General features: G+C 52.5%; 1 protein-coding gene across 1 annotated transcript in view; it reads left to right on the forward strand.

Annotated features, from left to right (window-relative positions):
- Positions 1–23273, forward strand: part of LOC147124918 (sodium- and chloride-dependent neutral and basic amino acid transporter B(0+)-like) — a 216766-nt gene that overhangs the window by 52320 nt on the left and 141173 nt on the right. Inside the window, exon 3 of the mRNA XM_085988275.1 lies at positions 12487–12625. Coding sequence (XP_085844401.1) covers positions 12487–12625 — 139 coding nt within the window. The remainder of the gene's footprint in view (positions 1–12486; positions 12626–23273) is intronic.

Here is a 23273-nt window from a genome sequence, read left to right on the forward strand (position 1 = left end):
TTGCTGAAAGCCCAGAAAAAGCTGGATGCAGAGGTACACATGAAGAAGTCTCTTCAGGAAAGATGTCTGGATTTGGAACAAGAGCTGGCTAACGTCCAGCTGGGTATGGAGGAAATAGACGACCCTCTCGCTGACCTGTCGGACGACTCCGAATATTACTATGTCCTGTCCTGCCCAACTTGTAACTTCGACTCCCACCATACAGAAATCATGGAGGAGCACCGAAAGTCTATGGAACATCGGGAGAAGGTGGCTCTACTACGAAAAAAGGAGGAAGAGAAGGAGGAACTGCGCATGCAGCTGGCAGCTGTGGCAGCTGACAATGGAGCCCAGAGAGTCTCCAAGAAGCAGAAAAGGAAAAGTAAAAACAGAAGATGACCCATCTGAACCATTATCACCTCTACCAGATCACACACGTGGTCCCTCCGAACGGAGCCAAATCAGTTCGGAAGTTCAAGCTGTTAAATCCATGAAAGGACTATTGAATGAGTAACGTGAACCGACTGCACCACAGAGATTGAATCTGTGAACTGTTTTCCGCAGAGACTGAATCTGTGATATGTTACGTTAAACATGAAGTTATATATGTATATATGTTATTACGTTATGTTAAATGGGGGGGATGACTATAAAGCTAAGAAGGGAGGAGTGTTGTGTATGTAACCTGTTCCACCTTAAGAGAGCTTAAGCCTGTTCCACCTTAAGAGATGTACTACTTTCTCAGGCTGCTGTAAACGTAATACCGGGGGTGAACACACCGGTATATAAGCACTGTGCAGTAATCTTGTATTCAGTATAGTCCCTACCTCCAACCAGTAAAGACCTGTTTTATTGTTACTGATTAAGTCTGAGTATTAATTACTTGAACAACTCACAGACTTAACACTATGCCCCCTAGTTCTAGTTTTACCCATCATCGGGAACATCCTCCCCGCATCCACCCGATCCAACCCCTTCACAATCTTATATGTTTCAATAAGATTGCCTCTCATTCTTCTGAACTCCAATGAGTAGAGTCCCAATCTACTCAACCTCTCCTCATATGTCCATCCCCTCATCCCCGGGATTAACCGAGTGAACCTTCTTTGTACTGACTCGAGAGCAAGTATGTCCTTTCTTAAGTATGGACACCAAAACTGTACGCAGTATTCCAGGTGCGGTCTCACCAATACCTTGTACAGCTGAAGCAATACCTCCCTATTTTTATATTCTATCCCCCTAGCAATGAAAGCCAACATTCCATTGGCCTTCTTAATCACTTGCTGCACCTGCATACTAACCTGTTGAGTTTCGTACACCAGGACCCCCAGATCCCTTTGTACTTCAGTACTTTCCAGTTTCTTGCCATTAAGATAATAACTTGCTCTATGATTTTTCCTGCCAAAGTGCATAACCTCACACTTTCCAGTATTGTATTCCATCTGCCAAATCTCTGCCCACTTACTTAGCCTATCTATGTCCCCTTGCAGGTTTTTTATGTCCTCCTCACTCACTACTTTCCCTCCCATCTTAGTATCATCTGCAAACTTTGATATGTTACACTCGGTCCCCTCCTCCAAATCGTTAATATAGGTTGTAAAGAGTTGGGGACCCAGCACTGACCCCTGCGGAACACCACTAGTTACTGATTGCCAGTCTGAGAATGAACCATTTATCCCAACTCTCTGCCTTCTGTTAGATAGCCAATCCTCTATCCATGCCAGAATATTACCCCCAATCCCGTGATTTTTTATCTTAAGCAATAATCTTTTGTGTGGCACCTTGTCAAATGCCTTTTGGAAGTCTAAATACACTACGTCCACTGGTTCCCCTTTATCCACCCTATATGTTACTTCCTCAAAGAACTCCAGCAAAGTTGTCAAACATGACTTCCCCTTCATAAAACCATGCTGACTTTGTCCTATTAACTTATGATTATCCAAATGTCCTGTTACTGTCTCCTTAATAATGGACTCCAAAATTTTACCTACCACAGATGTTAGGCTAACCGGTCTATAGTTTCCAGCCTTCTGTCTACTGCCCTTTTTCAATAAGGGTGTTACATTAGCAGTTTTCCAGTCTGCCGGGACCTTTGCCGAGTCCAGGGAGTTTTGGAAAATTATTACCAATGCATCCGCAATCCCTACCGCCACTTCCCTCAAGACCCTAGGATGTAAGCCATCAGGTCCAGGTGATTTATCCGCCTTGACTCCCATTATTTTACCGAGTACCACTTCCTTAGTGATTTTGATCGTGTTTAGCTCCTCCCCCCCTTTAGCCCCCTGTTTGTCCAGTGTTGGGATATTCTTAGTGTCTTCTACTGTAAAGACTGATATAAAATATTCATTCAGTGTTTTTGCCATCTCCATATTTCCCACCATTAATTTCCCGGTCTCATCCTCTAAGGGACCAACATTTACTTTAGCCACCCTTTTTCTTTTTATATAACTATAAAAACTCTTACTGTTTTTATATTTTTTGCAAATTTACTTTCATAATCTATCTTCCCTTTCTTAATCAATCTTTTTGTTATTTTTTGCTGTCTTTTAAAGTTTTCCCAATCCTCTATCCTCCCACTAGATTTGGCTACCTTATATGCAGGATGAGGTTGAGTGTGGCTTTGCAGTAACTTTTCATGATCTACTGAGATCATTGAAAGATTTGTGCCACTGCAGCCTGGTCCTCCTGACCAGAACACTGCTTGTGTCCTCCTGTACAATGTGCAACAAGGCTGAGTTGGTCTCCTGTAGAGGTCTCTTCCACCCATGGGAAGGGAGGAGGACCTCCCTGCCTGCTGTGACTCCCTCCACAGGTATATGGATGGAGTCATGGGAGAGCCTGGGTGCAGCTGTACATCTTTGTGCAGTGCTTGTCAGTGGTTGCACCACCTCAATGCTGCAGAACACTGACAGCACAATTGTCAAAATCAATTTGTGCATGGTCCCTTTAAGGAAGCCGGTTGATGAAGCGCCATCAAACCCGCTTCCTTCAATTGGCCAGCAAATGCGCAGGGCCGGCTTAACTAGCCCAATCAGCATAAAATTCATTTCACAGAGTGGGCTGGAGCCAGCAGCTGGGTCGCACCCTGCCACCGACCCCGGCCACACCAGACCCGCCTTCGTAGGCGAAATTTCAACCTCAGGCTTTCTGTTTTTCTTGCACTCGTTTAATTCCAGGGGTTAAATTTGGGCGTGCCCATTTTCCATTTTTGTGCACCTTGCCCAGTGTTAACACCCCACACACAAATATTGAGCCTCAAACCTCATCATCATGAAGCCTGTGCAGCGGCCCACAGGTAAGTATGTATGTGGTGCATCGTTGGTCATCAGGGGCCTGAAGTGTGCAGCGGGGATCGAGAGGTCCGGAGGGTGGGATATTGGCTCATGGGTGTCTGGCAATGAGGCTGGGGCCCAGCAGGAAGATTAGAGGTCAGGGCCATGGTCTGGATGTTGGAGATCTCGGGAACAGGAGCGACTGCAATTGTGGTATGTCTGTTTTTTGACTTACGGGATGTTTAGAGCTGGTTTTCCCTGAGGCAGCCATTATGGCAAACCAGTGTTGCAGAAGGACCTGAAGCAGGTGTTACTTCCCTTATTTGCTTTTACAAATGTCCTAATGCCTGCTTCAGGTGTGGGTAAAGGACGTCACCTGTTTGTCCTCACCTGATATTGTGGGAGGCGCACTTCTGATCAGAAGAGTGCTCACACTTCCTGCCCGCCATTTTGGAATATTATGACGCCTCGTAGCACCTGAGAAACAGGCACCAGGCGGCCCAATTTAATCCCTGCCATCTTTTTATCTCTCATTTTCTGTGTTTGTGTCTCACACATTTTCTCTTGTCTGTGTACCTCTGTGTTTGTCCAGGAATCTTTTCTCATTCTTTCTTTATTACAAGGCCTGATGTGATGCTTTACCATTTTTGAAGCCTGGAGAGAGATCTTATAGAGGTAATGGATATGAGCAGTAACCAGAAGTAATTACCAGATAGGGCTTGCTAGTCATTTCCTGGCTCCATTTCTGAAAGCTTCCCTAGATCTCAAGGTAAGGATAGGCACTTTTGAAAATTTTGGGAGTTGGGATTTGCCCATCAGGATGATCTAAGATGCGCGTGCTAACATGCAGTCAGTTTAGAAAAGCCTGAAAATGTAACAATGTGGCATCTGAATATCTGTGAGAGGGATTGGGGGCAGGGGCCTGATTTGGAGTGGAACAGGGAGCCTGTGGCCTGGGCTCATGATTGGAGGGAGCAGGGAGGCAGGGGTTTGGCCCCAGGGCGATAGTTGGGCTGGGAGCTCAATGATTGGTTCCTGCTTACAGTGTGAGCAATAATATATTAACAATCACATGGTTAGCACAGACCAATCAGATCTGTCGTATACAATGCACAACTGTGGGGAAAACTCTACTCATTTGCCTAATTTGTTTGTTATATTGATGGGGTTCTGTGATAATCATGATTCATTGAAGGAACTGTGTACTTTAATGCCTTAATCTGATCTAGTGATCAGTAGCATTACAGAATTGGTCAAATAGGGTAGGGTCATGGGTTACCACGGGGTCATGGGTTACCATCAGGTCATGTGATACCAAAGGGTTCTGTGCCATGAGCAGGTCATGTATTTCATAGAAACATAGAAGATAGGAGCAGGAGTAGGTCATTTGGCCCTTTGAGCCTGCTCCGCCATTCAATGAGATCATGGCTGATCATCCAAATTCAGTACCCTGTCCCTGCCTTCTCCCCATATCCCTTGATCCCTTTAGCCTCAAGAAATATATCCAACTCTTTCTTGAATATATTTAATGAACTGGCCTCCACTGCCCTCTGTGGCAGGGAATTCCACAGGTTCACCACTCTCTGGGTGAAGAAATTCCTCCTCATTTCAGTCCTAAATGGCTTACCACTTATCCTTATACTATGACCCCTGGTTCTGGACTCCCCGGCCATCAGAAACATCCTTTCTGCATCTAGTCTGTCCAGACCTGACAGAATTTTATAGGTTTCGATGAGATCCCCTCTCAACCTTCTAAACTCCAGTGAGTATAAGCCCAATTGACACAATCTCTCCTCGTACGTCATTCCTGCCATCCCAGGTATCAGCCTGGTGAATCTTTGCTGCACTCCCTCCATGGCAAGAACGTCCTTCCTCAGGTAAGGTGACCAAAACTGCACACAATACTCAAGGTGCGGTCTCACCAAGGCCCTGTACAACTGCAGCAAGACATCCTTGTTCTTGTACTCGAACCCTCTTGCTACGAAGGCCAACATACCATTTGCCTTCTTAACCGCCTGCTGCACCTGCATGCTTACCTTCAGCGACTGGTGCACAAGAACACCCAGGTCTCTTTGCACTTCCCCTTCTCCCAATCTATTGCCATTCAAATAATAATCTGCCTTCCTGTTTTTGCCACCAAAGTGGATAACCTCACATTTATTCACATTATAGTGCATTTGCCATGTTTCTGCCCAATCACCCAACCTGTCCAAATCGTACTGGAGTTTCACGACATCCTCTTCACAGCATACCCTCCCACCCAGCTTTGTGTCGTCTGCAAATTTGGAGATATTACATCCAATTCCCTCGTCCAGATCATTAATATATATTGTGAACAGCTGGGGTCCTAGGACCGATCCTTGCCGTACCCCACTAGTCACTGCCTGCCACTCGGAAAACGACCCGTTTATTCCAACTCTTTGCTTTCTGTCCGCCAACCAGTTCTCTATCCAAGTCAATACCTTGCCCCCAATCCCATGTGCCTTAATTTTGCACGCTAACCTCTTATGCGGGACCTTATCGAAAGCGTTCTGAAAGTCCAAATACACCACATCCACTGGTTCTCCCTTATCTATTTTACCAGTTACATCCTCAAAAAATTCCAGTAGATTAGTCAAGCATGATTTACCTTTTGTAAATCCATGTTGACTTTGTCCGATCCTGTCACTGCTTTCCAAGTGCCCTGCTATTACATCTTTTATAATGGACTCTAGCATTTTCCCCACTACCGATGTCAGGCTTACCGGTCTATAATTCCCCGCTTTTTCTCTGCCACCTTTTTTGAATAGTGGGGTAACATTAGCTACCCTCCAATCCATGGGTACTGTTCCAGAGTCTATCGAGTTCTGAAAGATGACCAGCAATGCATCTACTATTTCTAGGGCCACTTCCTTAAGTACCCTGGGATGTAGATTATCAGGCCCTGGGGATTTATCGGCCTTCAGCCCCATCAATTTTCCTAACACCATTTCCTTACAAATACTGATTTCTTTCAGTTCCACCCTTTCATCAGACCCTATGTTCCGTGGTATTTCTGGGAGGTTATTTGTGTCCTCCTTTGTGAAGACAGAAACAAAGTATGAATTTAGTTGGTCTGCCATTTCTTTGCTCCGCATTATAAATTCCCCTGATTCTGACTGCAAGGGACCTACGCTTGACTTCACCAATCTTTTTCTCCTTACATATCTATAAAAGCTTTTACAGTCAGTTTTTATGTTCCCTGCAAGGTTACTCTCATATTCTATTTTCCGTTTCTTAATTAATCCCTTTGTCCTCCTTTGTTGAATCCTAAACTGCTCCCAACCCTCAGGATTATTGCTTTTTCTGGCCAATTTGTATGTCCTCTCCTTGGATCTTATGCTATCCCTAATTTCCCTTGTTAGCCACGATTGAGTCACCTTTTTGTTTTATTTTTATGCCAAACAGGGATGAACAACTTGTGGTAAACCAGTTATACCTGCCTGTGTGTGTGTTTGCATTCCACTGTGTACATGTCTGTACATGCCTCGGCTGACTCCTCCCATGAGTCCAGGTATAAAGGTGACTGCTCCACAGTCCCTCTGTATTCTGGACTGGTCGACCACTCGAGGCACACCTTCATTCTCTTGTTAATAAAAGCCTGTTAGTTACTCGCTTAACCTCAGTCTTTTGAGTAATTGATAGCGCATCAATTTTATTAACAAGATTTTTTTATAATGGAGAAGATCCTCACACCAGCATGCCTGGACTTAGACCATCGGGAGGCGGACGCATCCACCAAGTTTGCTCACTGGCTTAAGTGCTTTGAAAGATTCCTGATCGCCTCCGCTGCAACGGTCAAATCGGATGAGGACAAACTGGATGTCCTGACCTCCAAAGTGAACCACCGAGCGTACTCGGTCATCCAGGACGCGACCTTGTACACGGCTGCTCTCAAGCTCCTCAAGGACCAGTACACGCGCCCAGTGAATGAGGTGTACGCCAGGCACCTCCTGGGGAGTCGTAAACAACAACCGGGGGAATCGACCGAGGAATACCTTCAGGCACTGTCTGTGCTTGGCCGGGCCTGTGATTGTAAGGATGTAAAGGCCGCCGCGTACACAGAGGAACTTATCCGAGACGCTTTTGTAGTGGGCCACAGGTCCAATTACACCCGACAGCGACTGTTGGAGCAGAGTGACCTCGACCTCAACAAGGCCTCTGAACTCGCACTATCATTGGACGCAGCCTACCGGGGCATGGATGCCTACTCCTCTGCACCGTGGACGCCGCGGGGAACGACAGCCTGGGACACGGTAGGACCGTCTCATAGTGCCGTGCCACCCCAGCCACATCCCAGCAACAGCCCAACTACCGCAGCAGTGTCCCAAGGCCAGAAATGCTACTTCTGTGGTCAGGCCAAACACCCCAGAGCGCGCTGCCCGGCGAAAAATGCGATCTGCTCGGGCTGCGGGAAGAAGGGACACTGCACCAGCGTCTGCAGGGCCAAAGCCACCCCGAACCCCAGCAGCGCCGCGTGTGGGCCGTGCGGGCCGCCATCTTGGGCCTCCCCAGCCATGTGCGAACCACCGGAACAGCAGCCATTTTGGACGCCTCCAGCCGCATGGGGATCATGGATGCCGCCATCTTGGACGCCAGCCGGGACGCAGCAGGCCCCCAACACCGCCTCATCTGATACCCGCAGTGACACACCGACCCCTACGCTGGCCTCCGTTACGCTGGACCAAGCGAGACCGCACCAACTGGCCCATCCACAATGGACATTAAGGTAAATGGTCACGGAACAACCTGCCTTTTTGACTCTGGGAGCACAGAGAGCTTCATCCACCCCGACACGGTGCGGCGTTGCTCTCTCCCAGTCCTGCCTGCGCACCAGCGGATTTCTATGGCCTCCGAGTCCCAGTCGGCGGACATTGGCGGCTACTGCGTGGTGACACTCTTAGTAGACGGGACTGTGTATGATAATTTTAAACTTCTGGTCCTGCCCCACCTCTGCGCTGCCGTTCTACTGGGGTTAGATTTTCAGTGCCACCTTAAAAGTGTTACGATGGCGTACGGTGGACCCCTCCCCCCACTCACAGTCCGCAACCAGCAGCTTCCAAATTGCCCGCCGCGCACCAGGTGCAACCTCTCCACACTCAGAGTCACCCCCCCCCAACTGTTTGCTAACCTCGCCCCCGACTGTAAGCCCATCGCCACAAAGAGCAGGCGATACAGTGCCGGGGACAGGGTTTTCATTAAAACCGAAGTGGAGCGGCTCCTGAAGGAGGGGATTATTGAGGGCAGCACCAGCCCCTGGCGAGCCCAGGTTGTGGTCGTTAAGACCGGCGAGAAGCAGCGCCTGGTCATCGACTACAGCCAGACAATAAATCGCTACACCCTGCTGGACGCTTACCCACTCCCCCGCATAGCTGATATGGTCAACCAGATCACGCAGTACCGCGTCTTCTCGACCATTGACCTGAAATCAGCGTGCCACCAGCTCCCTATCCGCCCTGAGGACCGCCAGTATACTGCCTTTGAGGCAAACGGCCGCCTCTATCGCTTCCTTAGGGTTCCCTTTGGCATCACCAACGGGGTCTCTGTCTTCCAAAGGGAGATGGACCGGATGGTCGATCAAATTGCGTTGCAGGCCACTTTCCCATATCTGGACAATGTGACCATCTGCGGCCATGACTTGCAGGACCATGACGCAAACCTCGAAAAATTCCTCTGCACCGCCCAACTCCTGAACCTGACGTATAACAAGGAGAAGTGCATATTCCGCACAAGCCGCCTCGCCATCCTTGGTTGTGTTGTGGAACACGGAGTCATCAGTCCCGACCCCGACCGGATGCGTCCCTTTATGGAACTCCCACTGCCCCACTGCCTCAAGGCCCTGAAGAGGTGCCTAGGGTTTTTCTCCTATTATGCCCAGTGGGTCCCCTACTATGCGGACAAGGCCCGTCCTCTGATCGAGTCCACCTCTTTTCCCTTGACGGCAGAGGCCCGCTTAGCCTTCCACCGTATCAAGGAAGACATTGCCAAAGCCACCATGCACGCAGTGGACGAATCCATCCCCTTCCAGGTGGAAAGCGAAGCGTCCGACTTTGCCCTGGCCGCTACCCTTAATCAGGCGGGGAGACCCGTGGCCTTCTTTTCACGAACCCTCCAGGGCCCGGAGACCAGACACTCCGCTGTTGAGAAGGAGGCCCAGGCTATTGTGGAGGCTGTGCGTCATTGGAGGCACTACCTGGCCGGAAAACGATTTACCCTGCTCACTGACCAGCGTTCAGTTGCTTTTATGTTTAACAACAAGCAGAGGGGCAAAATCAAAAACGACAAGATCTTGAGGTGGAGAATCGAACTTTCCACCTACAATTACGAGATCTTGTACCGGCCCAGGAAGCTCAATGAACCCCCGGATGCTCTATCGCGTGGCACCTGCGCCAGCGCGCAGGTCGATAGACTGCGGGCCCTCCACAATGACCTCTGCCACCCGGGGGTCACCAGGTTCTTCCACTTCATCAAGGCCCGCAGCCTGCCTTACTCCATTGAGGAGGTCAGGACCATGACCAGGAACTGCCAAGTCCGCGCTGAGTGCAAACCGCACTTTTATAGACCAGACAGGGCTCACCTGATAAAAGCCACTCGTCCCTTCGAGCGCCTGAGCGTTGATTTTAAAGGGCCTCTCCCCTCCTCCGACCGCAATGTGTACTTCCTCAACATTATTGATGAGTACTCCCGTTTCCCGTTCGCCATCCCCTGCCCGGACATGACCAGTGCCACGGTCATTAAATGTCTGAACGACCTCTTCACCCTGTTCGGTTTCCCCAGCTATATCCATAGCGACCGGGGCTCATCGTTTATGAGCGATGAACTCCGTCAGTACCTGCTCGCTAGGGGTATTGCCACAAGCAGGACCACCAGTTACAACCCCCGGGGGAACGGACAGGTGGAAAGAGAGAATGCGACAGTTTGGAAGGCCGCCCTGCTAGCCTTAAAGTCTAGGGGCCTTCCGACCTCCCGCTGGCAGGATGTGCTCCCCGATGCGCTCCACTCTATTTGGTCGCTGCTCTGCACTGCCACTAACGCCACCCCTCATGAGAAAATGTTTGTCTACCCAAGGAAGTCCACATCGGGGACATCGCTACCGCCATGGCTGACGTCCCCAGGGCCGGTCCTACTGAGAAGACACGTGAGGACCCATAAAGTGGACCCCCTGGTCGAGAGGGTCGACCTCCTCCACGCCAACCCCCAGTATGCTTACATTGCGTACCCGGACGGGCGGGAGGACACAGTCTCCATAAGAGACCTCGCACCCTCGGGGGCCCCAGTAACCCACTACCCACTACCACCCCCCCCCACGATCCAATATCCAACCCCAGCAGACGGCACGCCTGGGCCCCGCGACCCGCTCGACACCCACGAGGACTACACACCAGTGCCCCAGTTACGCGGGACTTGACACCGGAAGCTTCACTACCCCTGCCATCGCCACGTCGATCACAGCGGCAGACAAGACCTCCGGAGAGACTCCAATACACAAACTTTTAATACACTTCACCCCACCGGACTCATTTTTAAACAAGGGGTGAATGTGGTAAACCACTGTTATACCTGCCTGTGTGTGTGTTTGTATTCCACTGTGTACATGTCTGTACATGCCTCGGCTGACTACTCCCACGAGTCCAGGTATAAAGGTGACTGCTCCACAGTCCCTCTGTATTCTGGACTGGTCGACCACTCGAGGCACACCTTCATTCTCTTGTTAATAAAAGCCTGTTAGTTACTCGCTTAACCTCAGTCTTTTGAGTAATTGATAGCGCATCACAACTTCTGTAGTTCATCCATTCGGTCTTTGAATGTTTGCCATTGCCTATCCGCCGTCAACCTTTTGAGTGCCATTCCCCAATCAATCCTACCCAACTCGCTCCTCAGACCATCGTAGTTTCCTTTATTTAAATTGAGGACCCTAGTTTCTGAGTCAACTACTTCATTCTCCATCTTAATGAAGAATTCGATCATATTATGATCGCTCCGACCCAAGTGGCCTCGTACAACAAGATTGCTAATTAATCCTTTCTCGTTACATATTACCCAGTCTAAGATGGCCTGATCTCTGGTTGGTTCCTCGACATATTGGTCCAGGAAACCATCCCGTAAACACTCCAGGAATTCCTCCTCCACAGTATTGTTACTAATTTGGTTAGCCCAATCTATATGTAGATTAAAGTCACCCATGATGACTGCTGTGCCCTTATTGCACGCTTCTTTAATTTCCATTTTAATGCCAACCCCAACCTCCGCCTTACTGTTTGGAGGTCTATATACCACTCCCACTAATGTTTTTTTCCCGTTAGTATTTCTCAATTCTACCCATACAGATTCCACATCATCAGAGCTAATATCCTTCATTACAATTTTATTAATCCCTTCTTTAACCAGTAAAGCTACCCCTCCTCACTTTCCTTTTTGCCTATCTTTCCTGAATATCGAATACCCCTGGATGTTGAGTTCCCAGTCTTGGCCATCCTTGAGCCACGTTTCCGTAATCCCAACCAAATCATATTCGTTTACCTCTATTTGCGCAGCCAATTCATCCACCTTATTACAAATGCTCCTCGCATTAAGACACAAATCCGTCAGGCTTGTTTTTTTAACGCTCTTAGACCTATTAGAATTATTATTTACTGTGGCCACGTTTGATTTAAACCGTTGATTTCTCTGACTGCCACTTTTGTTTTTCTCCTTCCTATCTTTTGCTTTTATCCTTGTTTCCCTTTCCTCTGTCTCCCTGCTTAGGTTCCATAGGGTCTGTCTTAAAATGGGGTCATGTGTTACAGTGAGCTCACTCCAATTCTCTGGGGTTTGCTCGGATCTTCCGCTGAAGAAATAGTGAACAACCAGGAGACCCCCTGGAAATTCTCCCAGCTCAATATGTTCTTTATATTGATGGAGTTCTGTGATAATCGTGACTCATTGAAGGAACTGTGTACTTTAATGCCTTAATCTGGTCTAGTAATTAGTAGCATTACATAATATGTCAAATAAAATCTACCATTACAAGCAGAGTGAGCACCAGAGCTGGACTGTGCTGTGAGTGGAGTGTGCAGACTGTGCCTCTGTGTTCTGACCCATCCACAGCCTCACCCGTGTGATAAAATGGATTGGACTGATTCAGTCAGAATGAAACAGTGGCCCTGATTATACGACTAGAAATGATGGCATCTTTCCCAATGAAATGTATTTCTAAAACACATTCCCCATTTTCCAGATCCACTCTGCAATCTCACTCTGGATGATGGATGTTTTGAAATAGTTAATACAACATGGCTGAAGGCAAACAATGAAACTTGCTCAAATGGATCAGAAATCTACATTCCTCACCAGGGTCCAAGTGAGCAATACTGGGAGTAAGTAAATTGCTGCAGATAGCTGCACCTAGAACCTGCACAGCTGTACCAGTAACTTCCTCTTGGGAAGGTCAGTTAGGTGAATGTCCTGTTTAATGAGTGAAAAGCTGTTTGATTCAGATAGAGGTACTATTTACATCATACATCTGTTACAAAATAACATCACAGCAGAGGCCCTTTCATTAGTTAACAGCCCCCTGGTTTCTAACACTGCAGGTTTACTTTAACAATATTTAAACAGTGAAACCGGCATTGAGCATTTTTTATTTACTTGTTATTCAAGGAAGAGATTCACCCCTAGAACGCCTAAACATTAAATGGGTCAAACTATCTGTGACTGATTTCCCTTTCTCTGTATTTTAATTGAATACAGTATTGTGTTTAACCCACAGAGCTGGGAACTGAATTGGGGAAACTGTCTGGGAGCAGGTCCAATGTTTAACAAGCCTGGAATTTGTGGTGGGTATTGAAGGTGAATTGTTACTGTTCGCCATCATTACCCCTCTGGAACTGACCGCAACGTCAGGGTTTAGCGCATACATATATAAAAGCGGAAATCCTGAAGTTGTGGTCAGTCATTCACTGTTCCGACACAGGCTGCACTGTAGATACCCTCCCCCACCCCCGCTTCACCCGTCAGTAGCCTGTAATCAGTGAAACTGACGGAAAATTGTGCAGGTGGGGTTTGGGAATGATCAGGGGCTGGAGGAGCAGATCGGGGGCCGGAGGAGCAGATCGGGGGCCGGAGATACATATCGGGGGCTGGAGGAACAGATCAGGGGCCGGAGGAGCAGATCAGGGGCCGGAGGAGCAGATCAGGGGCCGGAGGAGCAGATCGGGGGCTGGAGGAACAGATCAGGGGCCGGAGGAGCAGATCAGCAGCCGGAGTAGCACCTAGTAGATCCTAGTAAAGGATCCCCTTGGAATGAGTGACCATAACATGGTTGAGTTCCATATTCAATTAGAGGGTGAGAAGGTTGGATCTCAAACAAGCGTGCTGAGCTTGAATAAAGGAGACTATGAAGGTATGAGAGCGGAATTAATTAGAGTGGACTGGGAAAATAGATTAAAGGGTAAGACGGTACATGACCAGTGGTGTACATTTAAGGAGTTATTTTACAACTTCCAAAAAAAATATATTCCACTGAGGAAAAAAGGGTGTAAAAGAAAAGATAGCCATCCGTGGCTAAGTGAAGTAATTAAGGATAGTATCCGACTAAAAACAAGGGCATATAAGGTAGCCAAATCTAGTGGGAGGATGGAAGATTGGGAAGTCTTTAAAAGACAGCAAAAAATAACAAAAAGATTGATTAAGAAAGGGAAGATAGATTATGAAAGTAAATTAGCAAAAAATATAAAAACAGACAGTAAAAGTTTCTATAGTTATATAAAAAGAAAAAGGGTGGCTAAAGTAAATGTTGGTCCCTTAGAGGATGAGACCGGGAAATTAATGGTGGGAAACATGGAGATGGCAAAAACACTGAACAATTATTTTGTATCAGTCTTTACAGTAGAGGACACTAAGAATATCCCAACACTGGACAAACAGGGGGCTCTAGGGGGAGAGGAACTAAATACAATTAAAATCACTAAGGAAGTGGTACTTGGTAAAATAATGGGACTCAAGGCGGATAAATCCCCTGGACCTGATGGCTTGCATCCCAGGGTCTTGAGGGAAGTAGCGGTAGGGATTGTGGATGCATTGGTAATAATTTTCCAAAACTCACTGGACTCAGCAAAGGTCCCGGCAGATTGGAAAACTGCTAATGTAACACCCTTATTTAAAAAGGGTAGTAGGCAGAAGGCTGGAAACTATAGACCTGTCAGCCTAACATCTGTGGTTGGTAAAATGTTAGAGTCCATTATTAAGGAGACAGTAACGGGACATTTGGATAAACATAATTTAATAAGGCAAACTCAGCATGGTTTCATGAAGGGGAAGTCATGTTTAACAAATTTGCTTGAGTTTTTTGAGGAAGTAACATACAGGGTGGATAAAGGGGAACCAGTGGACGTAGTGTATTTAGACTTCCAAAAGGCATTTGACAAGGTGCCACACAAAAGATTATTGCTCAAGATAAAAAATTACGGGATTGGGGGTAATATTCTGGCGTGGGTGGAGGATTGGCTCTCTAACAGAAAGCAGAGAGTTGGGATAAATGGTTCGTTCTCAGATTGGCAACCAGTAACTAGTGGTGTTCCGCAGGGGTCAGTGCTGGGTCCCCAACTCTTTACAATCTATATTAACGATTTGGAGGTGGGGACCGAGTGTAACATATCAAAGTTTGCAGATGATACAAAGATGGGATGGAAAGTAGTGAGTGAGGAGGACATAAAAAACCTGCAAAGGGACATAGACAGGCTAAGTAAGTGGGCAGAGATTTGGCAGATGGAATACAATACTGGAAAGTGTGAGGTTATGCACTTTGGCAGGAAAAATCATAGAGCAAGTTATTATCTTAATGGCAAGAAACTGGAAAGTACTGTAGTACAAAGGGATCTGGGGGTCCTGGTGCACGAAACTCAAAAAGTTAGTATGCAGGTGCAGCAAGTGATTAAGAAGGCCAATGGAATGTTGGCTTTTATTGCTAGGGGGTTGGAATATAAAAACAGGGAGGTATTGCTGCAGTTGTACAAGGTATTGGTGAGGCCGCACCTGGAATACTGCATACAGTTTTGGTGTCCATACTTAAGAAAAGACATACTTGCTCTCGAGTCAGTACAAAGAAGGTTCACTCGGTTAATCCCGGGGATGAGGGGGTGGTCATATGAGGAGAGTTTGAGTAGATTGGGACTCTACTCATTGGAGTTCAGAAGAATGAGAGGCGATCTTATTGAAACATATAAGATTGTGAAGGGGCTTGATCGGGTGGATGCGGTGAGGATGTTCCCAATGATGGGTGAAACTAGAACTAGGGGGCATAATCTTAAAATAAGGGGCTGCTCATTCAAAACTGAGATGAGGAGAAACTTCTTCACTCAGAGGGTGGTAGGTTTGTGGAATTTGCTGCCCCAGAAAGCTGTGGAAGCTACATCATTAAATAAATTTAAAACAGAAATAGATAGTTTCCTAGAAGTAAAGGGAATTAAGGGTTACGGGGAGCGGGCAGGAAATTGGACATGAGTCTGGGTTCGGAATGGTCATGGCCCTGTGGGTAGTGGAGTGGGCCCAGGGGCCGTGTAGCCTTGTTCTGCTCCTACTGTGTTCTAATTCTGTTAGATTTCAGGAGATGGTTTTATTCCTGTTCATGGCTGGGGTGGAGATCGCCTTTACAGAAGGTAAGTACTGTAGAAAATATAGGGACAGAGTGATCTCCTGGAAGAATTTCGATCGCCTAGATGGGTCGGAGAGGAATTTCCCAGATTTTTTTCTCCCAAATTGGCCGTTGGGTCTTTATCTGGTTTTTTGCCTCTCCCGGGAGATCACATGGGTTCGGGTGGATGCAGAGTGATAGAAGATTTGAGGTTAGGATCAGATCAGCCATGATCTTATTGAATGGTGGAGCAGGCTCGAGGGGCCGATTGGCCTACTCCTGCTCCTATTTCTTATGTTCTTATGTTCTTATGTTCTTATCGGGGGCTGGAGGAACAGATCGGGGGCTGGAGGAGCAGATCGGAGGTTGGAGGAGTAGATCGGGGGATGGAGGAGCTGATTGGGGGCCGGAGGAGCAGATCGGGGGCCGGAGATACATATCGGGGGCTGGAGGAGCAGATCGGGGGCTGGAGGAGCAGATCGGGGGCCGGAGGAGCAGATCGGGGGCCGGAGGAGCAGATCGGGAGCCGGAGGAGCTGATTGGGGGCCGGAGGAGCAGATCGGGAGCCGGAGGAGCAGATCAGGGGCCGGAGGAGCAGATCAGTGGCCGGAGGAGCAGATCAAGGGCCGGAGGAGCAGAGCAGGGGCCGGAGGAGCAGATTGGGGGCTGGAGCAGGGGGGCGGTCCCGAGTGGATCAAGGAGCGCAGGAGGGTCTGGAGTAGATCGAGGAGCGGGGGAAGGTCCAGAGTAGATCGAGGACCGGGGGGAGTGTCCGGAGTAGATCTAGGAGTGGGGGGAGGGTCCGGAGTAGATCGAGGACCGGGGGGAGGGTCTGGAGTAGGTCTAGGTGTGGGGGGAGGGTCCGGAGTAGATCTAGGAGTGGGGGGAGGGACCGGAGTATATCGAGGAGCGGGGGGAGGGTCCGGAGTAGATCGAGAAGCAGGGGGATGGTCCGGAGTAGATTGGTGAGCGGGGGGAGGGTACGGAGTAGATCGAGGAGCGGGGGGGAGTGTCCGGAGTAGAGCGAGAAGTGGGGCGAGTGTCTGGAGTAGATCGAGGAGCGGGGGGAGGGTCCAGAGTAGTTCGAGGAGCGGTGGAGCGTCCGGAGTAGATCGAGGAGTTGGGGGGAGGGTCAGGAGTAGATCGAGCAGCAGGGAGAGGGACCGGAGTAGATCGAGGATCGGGGGGAGGGTCCGGAGTAGATCGAGGAGCAGGGGGAGGGTCCGGAGTCGATCGAGGAGCGGGGGAGGGTCCGGAGTAGATCGAGGTGTGGGGGGAGGGTCCTGAGTAGATGGAGGAGCGGGGGGAGGGTCCGGAGTAGATCAAGGAACGGGGGGACAGTCCAGAGTAGATCGAGGAGCGGGGGATGGTCCGGAGTAGATCGAGAAGCGGGGGGAGGGTCAGGAGTAGATCGAGGAGCGGGGGGAGGGTCTGGAGTAGATTGAGGATCGGGGGACAGTCCAGAGTGGATTGAGGAGTGGGGGAGGGTCCAGAGTAGATCGAGGACTGGGGGGAGGGTCCGGAGTAGATCGAGGAGTAGGGGGAGTGTCCGGAGTAGATCGAGTAGCAGGGGGAGGGTCCAGAGTAGCTTGAGGAGCGGGGGGAGGGGCCGGAGTAGATCGTGGAGCGGGGGCTGGGTCCGGAGTAGATCGAGGAGCGGGTGGAGGGTCCAGAGTAGATCGAGGAGCGGGGGCAGTGTCCGGAGTAGATCGAGGAGCAGGGGGAGGGTCCGGAGTAGATCGAGGAGCGGGGGATGGTCAGGAGTAGATCGAGAAGTGGGGGGAGTGTCCGGAGTAGATCGAGGAGCGGGGGGAGGGTCCGGAGTAGATCGAGGAGCGGGGGACAGTCCGGAGTAGATCGAGGAGCGTGGGGAGAGTACAGAGTAGATCGAGGATGGGGGAGTTTCCGGAGTAGATCTAGGAGAGGGGGAAGGGTCCAGAGTAGATTGCGGAGCGGGGGGAGTGTCTGGAGTAGATTGAGAAACAGGGGGACGGTCCAGAGTAGATCGGGGAGCGGGGGGAGGGTCCGGAGTAGATCGAGGAGCGGGGGAGGGTCCGGAGTAGATCGAGGAGCAGGGGGAGGGTCCGGAGTAGATCGAGGAGCGGGGGGAGGGTCCGGAGTAGATTGAGGAGCGGGGGACAGTCCGGAGTAGATCGAGGAGTGGAGGGAACGTCCGGATTAGATCGATGTGTGGGGCGAGGCTCTGTAGTAGATTGAGGAGCGGCGGGAGATTCCGGAGTAGATCGAGGAGCCATTGGAGGGTCTGGAGTTGATCGCGAAGCGGGGGGAGGGTCCGGAGCAAATCAAGGAGTGGGGGGATGGTCCGGAGTAGATCGAGCAGCGGGGGTTGTTCCGGAGTAGATCGAGGAGTGGGGGAGGGTCCGGAGTAGATCGAGGAGCAGAGTAGGGTCCGGAGTAGATCGAGGAGCGGGGTAGGCTCCGGAGTAGATCGAGGAGCGGGGGGACGGTCCGGAGTAGATTGAGGAGCGGAGGGAGGTTCCGGAGTAGATCGAGGAGCGGGGGCAGTGTCCGGAGTAGATCGAGGAGCAGGGGGAGGGTCTGGAGTAGATCGAGGAGTGGGGGGGAGGGTCCGGAGTAGATCGAGGAGTGGGGGGAGTGTCTGGAGTAGATCGAGGAGCGGGGGGAGGGTCCGGAGTAGATCGAGGAGCGGGGGACAGTCCGGAGTAGATCGAGGAGCGTGGGGAGAGTACAGAGTAGATCGAGGACGGGGGAGTTTCCGGAGTAGATCTAGGAGAGGGGGAAGGGTCCGGAGTAGATTGAGGAGAGGGGGGAGTGTCTGGAGTAGATTGAGAAACAGGGGGACGGTCCAGAGTAGATCGGGGAGCGGGGGGAGGGTCCGGAGTAGATCGAGGAGCGGGGGAGGGTCCGGAGTGGATCGAGGAGCGGGGGGAGGGTCCGGAGTAGATCGAGGAGCGGGGGGAGGGTCCGGAGTAGATCGAGGAGCGGGGGACAGTCCGGAGTAGATCGAGGAGTGGAGGGAGGGTCCGGATTAGATCGATGTGTGGGGCGAGGCTCTGTAGTAGATTGAGGAGCGGCGGGAGATTCCGGAGTAGATCGAGGAGCCATTGGAGGGTCTGGAGTTGATTGCGAAGCGGGAGGAGGTTCCGGAGCAAATTGAGGAGTGGGGGGATGGTCCGGAGTAGATCGAGCAGTGGGGGTTGTTCTGGAGTAGATCGAGGAGTGGGGGAGGGTCCGGAGTAGATCGAGGAGCGGGGTAGGCTCCGGAGTAGATCGAGGAGCGGGGGGACGGTCCGGAGTAGATCGAGGAGCGGAGGGAGGTTCCGGAGTAGATTGAGGAGCGGGTGAATGTCCGGAGTAGATCGAGGAGTGGGGGGGAGGGTCCGGAGTAGATCGAGGAGCAGGGGGAGTGTCCGGAGTAGATCGAGGAGCGGGGGAGGCTCCGGAATAGATCGAGGAGCTGGGGGCGGTCCGGAGTAGATCGAGGAGCGAGGAGTGGGTCCGGAGTAGATCGAGGTGCGGGGATGTTCCGGAGTAGATCGAGGTGCGGAGGGAGGGTCCGGAGTAGATCGATGTGTGGGGGGAGGGTCTGTAGTAGATTGACGAGCGGGGGGAGGGTCTGGAGCAGATCGAGGAGCCGTTGGAGGGTCCGGAGTTGATCGAGAAGCGGGGGGAGGGTCCAGAGTAGATCGAGGAGTGGGGGGGTGGTCCGGAGTAGATCGAGCAGCGGGGGATGTTCCGGAGTAGATCGAGGAGTGAGGGAGGGTCCGGAGTACATCGAGGAGCGGAGTAGGGTCCGGAGTAGATCGAGGAGCTGGGGGGCGGTCCGGAGTGGATCGAGGAGTGGGGTAAGATCCGGAGTAGATTGAGGAGCGGCGGGAGGGTCTGGAGTAGAATGAGGAGTGGGGGAGGGTCCGGAGTAGATCGAGGAGTGGGGGGAGGGTCTGGAGTAGATCGAGGAGCGGAGGGAGGGTCCGGAGTAGATCGAGGAGTGGGGGAGGGTCCGCAGTAGATCGAGGAGCGGGGGGAGGGTCGGGAGTAGATTGAGGTGCGGGGGAGCGTCCAGAGTAGATCGAGGAGCGGAGGGAGTGTCCGGAGTAGATCGAGGAGCGGGGGGAGGGTCCGGAATAGATCGAGGAACGGGGGGAGGGGCCGGAGTAGATTGAGGAGCAGGGGGAGGGTCCGGTGTAGATCGTGGAGCGAAGGAAGCTCCGGAGTAGATCGAGGAGCGGGGGACGGTCCGGAGTAGATCGAGGAGTGGGGGACATTCCGGAGTAGATCGAGGAGCGGGGGGCGGGTCAGGAGTAGATCGAGCAGCAGGGAGAGGGCCCGGAGTAGATCGAGGATCGGGGTGAGGGTCCGGAGTAGATCGAGGAGCAGGGGGAGGGTCCGGAGTCGATCGAGGAGCGGGGGAGGGTCCGGAGTAGATCGAGGTGTGGGGGGAGGGTCCTGAGTAGATGGAGGAGCGGGGGGCGGGTCCGGAGTAGATCAAGGAGCGGGGGGACAGTCCGGAGTAGATCGAGGAGCGGGGGATGGTCCGGAGTAGATCGAGAAGCGGGGGGAGGGTCCAGAGTAGATCGAGGCCCGGGGGAGTGTCCGGAGTAGATCGAGGAGTAGGGGAAGTGTCCGGAGTAGATCGAGTAGTGGGGGGAGGGTCCAGAGTAGTTCGAGGAGTGGGCGGAGTGTCCGAAGTAGATCGTGGAGCGGGGGGTGGGTCCGGAGTAGATCGAGGAGCAGCGGGAGGGATCAGAGTAAATCAAGGAGCGGGGGGAGGGTCCGGAGTAGATCGAGGAGCGGGGGCAGTGTCCGGAGTAGATTGAGGAGCAGGGGGAGGGTCCGGAGTAGTTCGAGAAGTGGGGGTGTGTGCGGAGTAGATCGAGGAGCGGGGGGATGGTCCGGAGTAGATCGAGGAGCGGGGGACAGTCCGGAGTAGATCGAGGAGCGTGGGGAGAGTACAGAGTAGATTGAGGACGGGGGAGTTTCCGGAGTAGATCTAGGAGGGGGGGAAGGGTCCGGAGTAGATTGAAGAGTGGGGGGAGTGTCTGGAGTAGATCGAGAAACAGGGGGACGGTCCGGAGTAGATCGGGGAGCGGGGGGAGGGTCCGGAGTAGATCGAGGAGCGGGGCGAGGGTCCGGAGTAGATCGAGGAGCGGGGGACAGTCCGGAGTAGATCGAGGAGTGGAGGGAGGGTCCGGATTAGATCGATGTGTGGCGGGAGGCTCTGTCGTAGATTGAGGAGCGGCGGGAGATTCCGGAGTAGATCGAGGAGCCATTGGAGGGTCTGGAGTTGATCGAGAAGCGGGGGGAGGGTCCGGAGCAGATCGAGGAGTGGGGGGATGGTCCGGAGTAGATCGAGCAGCGGGGGGTGTTCCGGAGTTGATCGAGGAGTGGGGGAGTGTCCGGAGTAGATCGAGGAGCGGAGTCGGGTCCGGAGTAGATCGAGGAGCGGGGGGATGGTCCGGAGTCGATCGAGGAGCGGGGTAGGCTCCGGAGTAGATCGAGGAGCGGGGGGACGGTCCGGAGTAGATCGAGGAGCGGAGGGAAGTTCCGGAGTAGATCGAGGAGCGGGTGAATGTCCGGAGTAGATCGAGGAGCGGGGGGGGAGGGTCCGGAGTAGATCGAGGAGCAGGGGGATTGTCCGGAGTAGATCGAGGAGCGGGGGAGGCTCTGGAGTAGATCGAGGAGCGGGGGACGGTCCGGAGTAGATCGAGGAGCGGGGGGTGGGTCTGGAGTAGATCGAGGTGCGGGGATGTTCCGGAGTAGATCGAGGAGCGGAGGGAGAGTCCGGAGTTTATCGATGTGTGGGGGGAGGGTCTGTAGTAGATTGACGAGCGGGGGGAGGGTCCCGAGCAGATCGAGGAGTCGTTGGAGGGTCCGGAGTTGATCGAGAAGCGGGGGGAGGGTCCAGAGTAGATCGAGGAGTGGGGTGATGGTCCGGAGTAGATCGAGCAGTGGGGGATGTTCCGGAGTAGATCGAGGAGTGAGGGAGTGTCCGGAGTAGATCGAGGAGCGGAGTAGGGTCCAGAGTAGATCGAGGAGCTGGGGGACGGTCCGGAGTGGATCGAGGAGTGGGGTAAGATCCGGAGTAGATTGAGGAGTGGCGGGAGGGTCTGGAGTAGAATGAGGAGTGGGGGAGGGTCTGGAGTAGATCGAGGAGTGGGGGGAGTGTCTGGAGTAGATCGAGGAGCGGAGGGAGGGTCTGGAGTAGATCGAGGAGTGGGGGAGGGTCCGCAGTAGATCGAGGAGCGGGGGGAGGATCGGGAGTAGATTGAGGCGCGGGGGAGGGTCCAGAGTTGATCGAGGAGCGGAGGGAGTGTCCGGAGTAGATCGAGGAGCGGGGGGAGGGTCCGGAATAGATCGAGGAACGGGGGGAGGGGCCGGAGTAGATTGAGGAGCAGGCGGAGGGTCCGGAGTAGATTGTGGAGCGAAGGAGGCTCCGGAGTAGATCGAGGAGCGGGGGACGGTCCGGAGTAGATCGAGGAGTGGGGAGGGTCCGGAGTAGATCGAGGAGCGGGGGGAGAGTCCGGAGTAGATCGAGGAGCAGGGGGAGGGTCCGGAGTCGATCGAGGAGTGGGGGAGGGTCTGGAGTAGATCGAGGTGTGGGGGGAGGGTCCTGAGTAGATGGTGGAGCGGGGGGAGGGTCCGGAGTAGATCAAGGAGCGGGGGTACAGTCCGGAGTAGATCGAGGAGCGGGGGATGATCCGGAGTAGATCGAGAAGCGGGGGGAGGGTCAGGAGTAGATCGAGGAGCAGGGGGAGGGTCTGGAGTAGGTTGAGGATTGGGGGACAGTCCAGAGTGGATCGAGGAGCGGGGGGAGGGTCCAGAGTAGATCGAGGCCTGGGGGGAGGGTCCGGAGTAGATCGAGGAGTAGGGGGAGTGTCCGGAGTAGATCGAGTAGCGGGGGGAGGGTCCAGAGTACTTCGAGGAGCGGGGGGAATGTCCGGAGCAGATCGTGGAGCGGGGGTGGGTCCGGAGTAGGTCGAGGAGCAGGGGGAGGGATCAGAGTAGATCGAGGAGCGGGGGCAGTGTCCAGAGTAGATCGAGGAGCAGGGGGATGGTCCGGAGTAGATCGAGAAGTGGGGGGAGTGTCCGGAGTAGGTCGAGGAGCGGGGGGAGGGTCCGGAGTAGATCGAGGAGCGGGGGACAGTCCGGAGTAGATCGAGGAGCGTGGGGAGAGTACAGAGTAGATCGAGGACGGGGGAGTTTCCGGAGTAGATCTAGGAGAGGGGGAAGGGTCCGGAGTAGATTGAGGAGCGGGGGGAGTGTCTGGAGTAGATCGAGAAACAGGGGGACGGTCCGGAGTAGATCGGGGAGCGGGGGGAGGGTCCGGAGCAGATCGAGGAGCGGGGGAGGGTCCGGAGTAGATCGAGGAGCGGGGGGAGGGTCCGGAGTTGATCGAGGAGCAGGGGGAGGGT

Source organism: Somniosus microcephalus, chromosome 1, assembly GCF_052327205.1.
Source record: "Somniosus microcephalus isolate GS21.2 chromosome 1, FLI_Smic_1.0, whole genome shotgun sequence".
NCBI classification, from domain to species: Eukaryota; Metazoa; Chordata; class Chondrichthyes; order Squaliformes; family Somniosidae; genus Somniosus; species Somniosus microcephalus.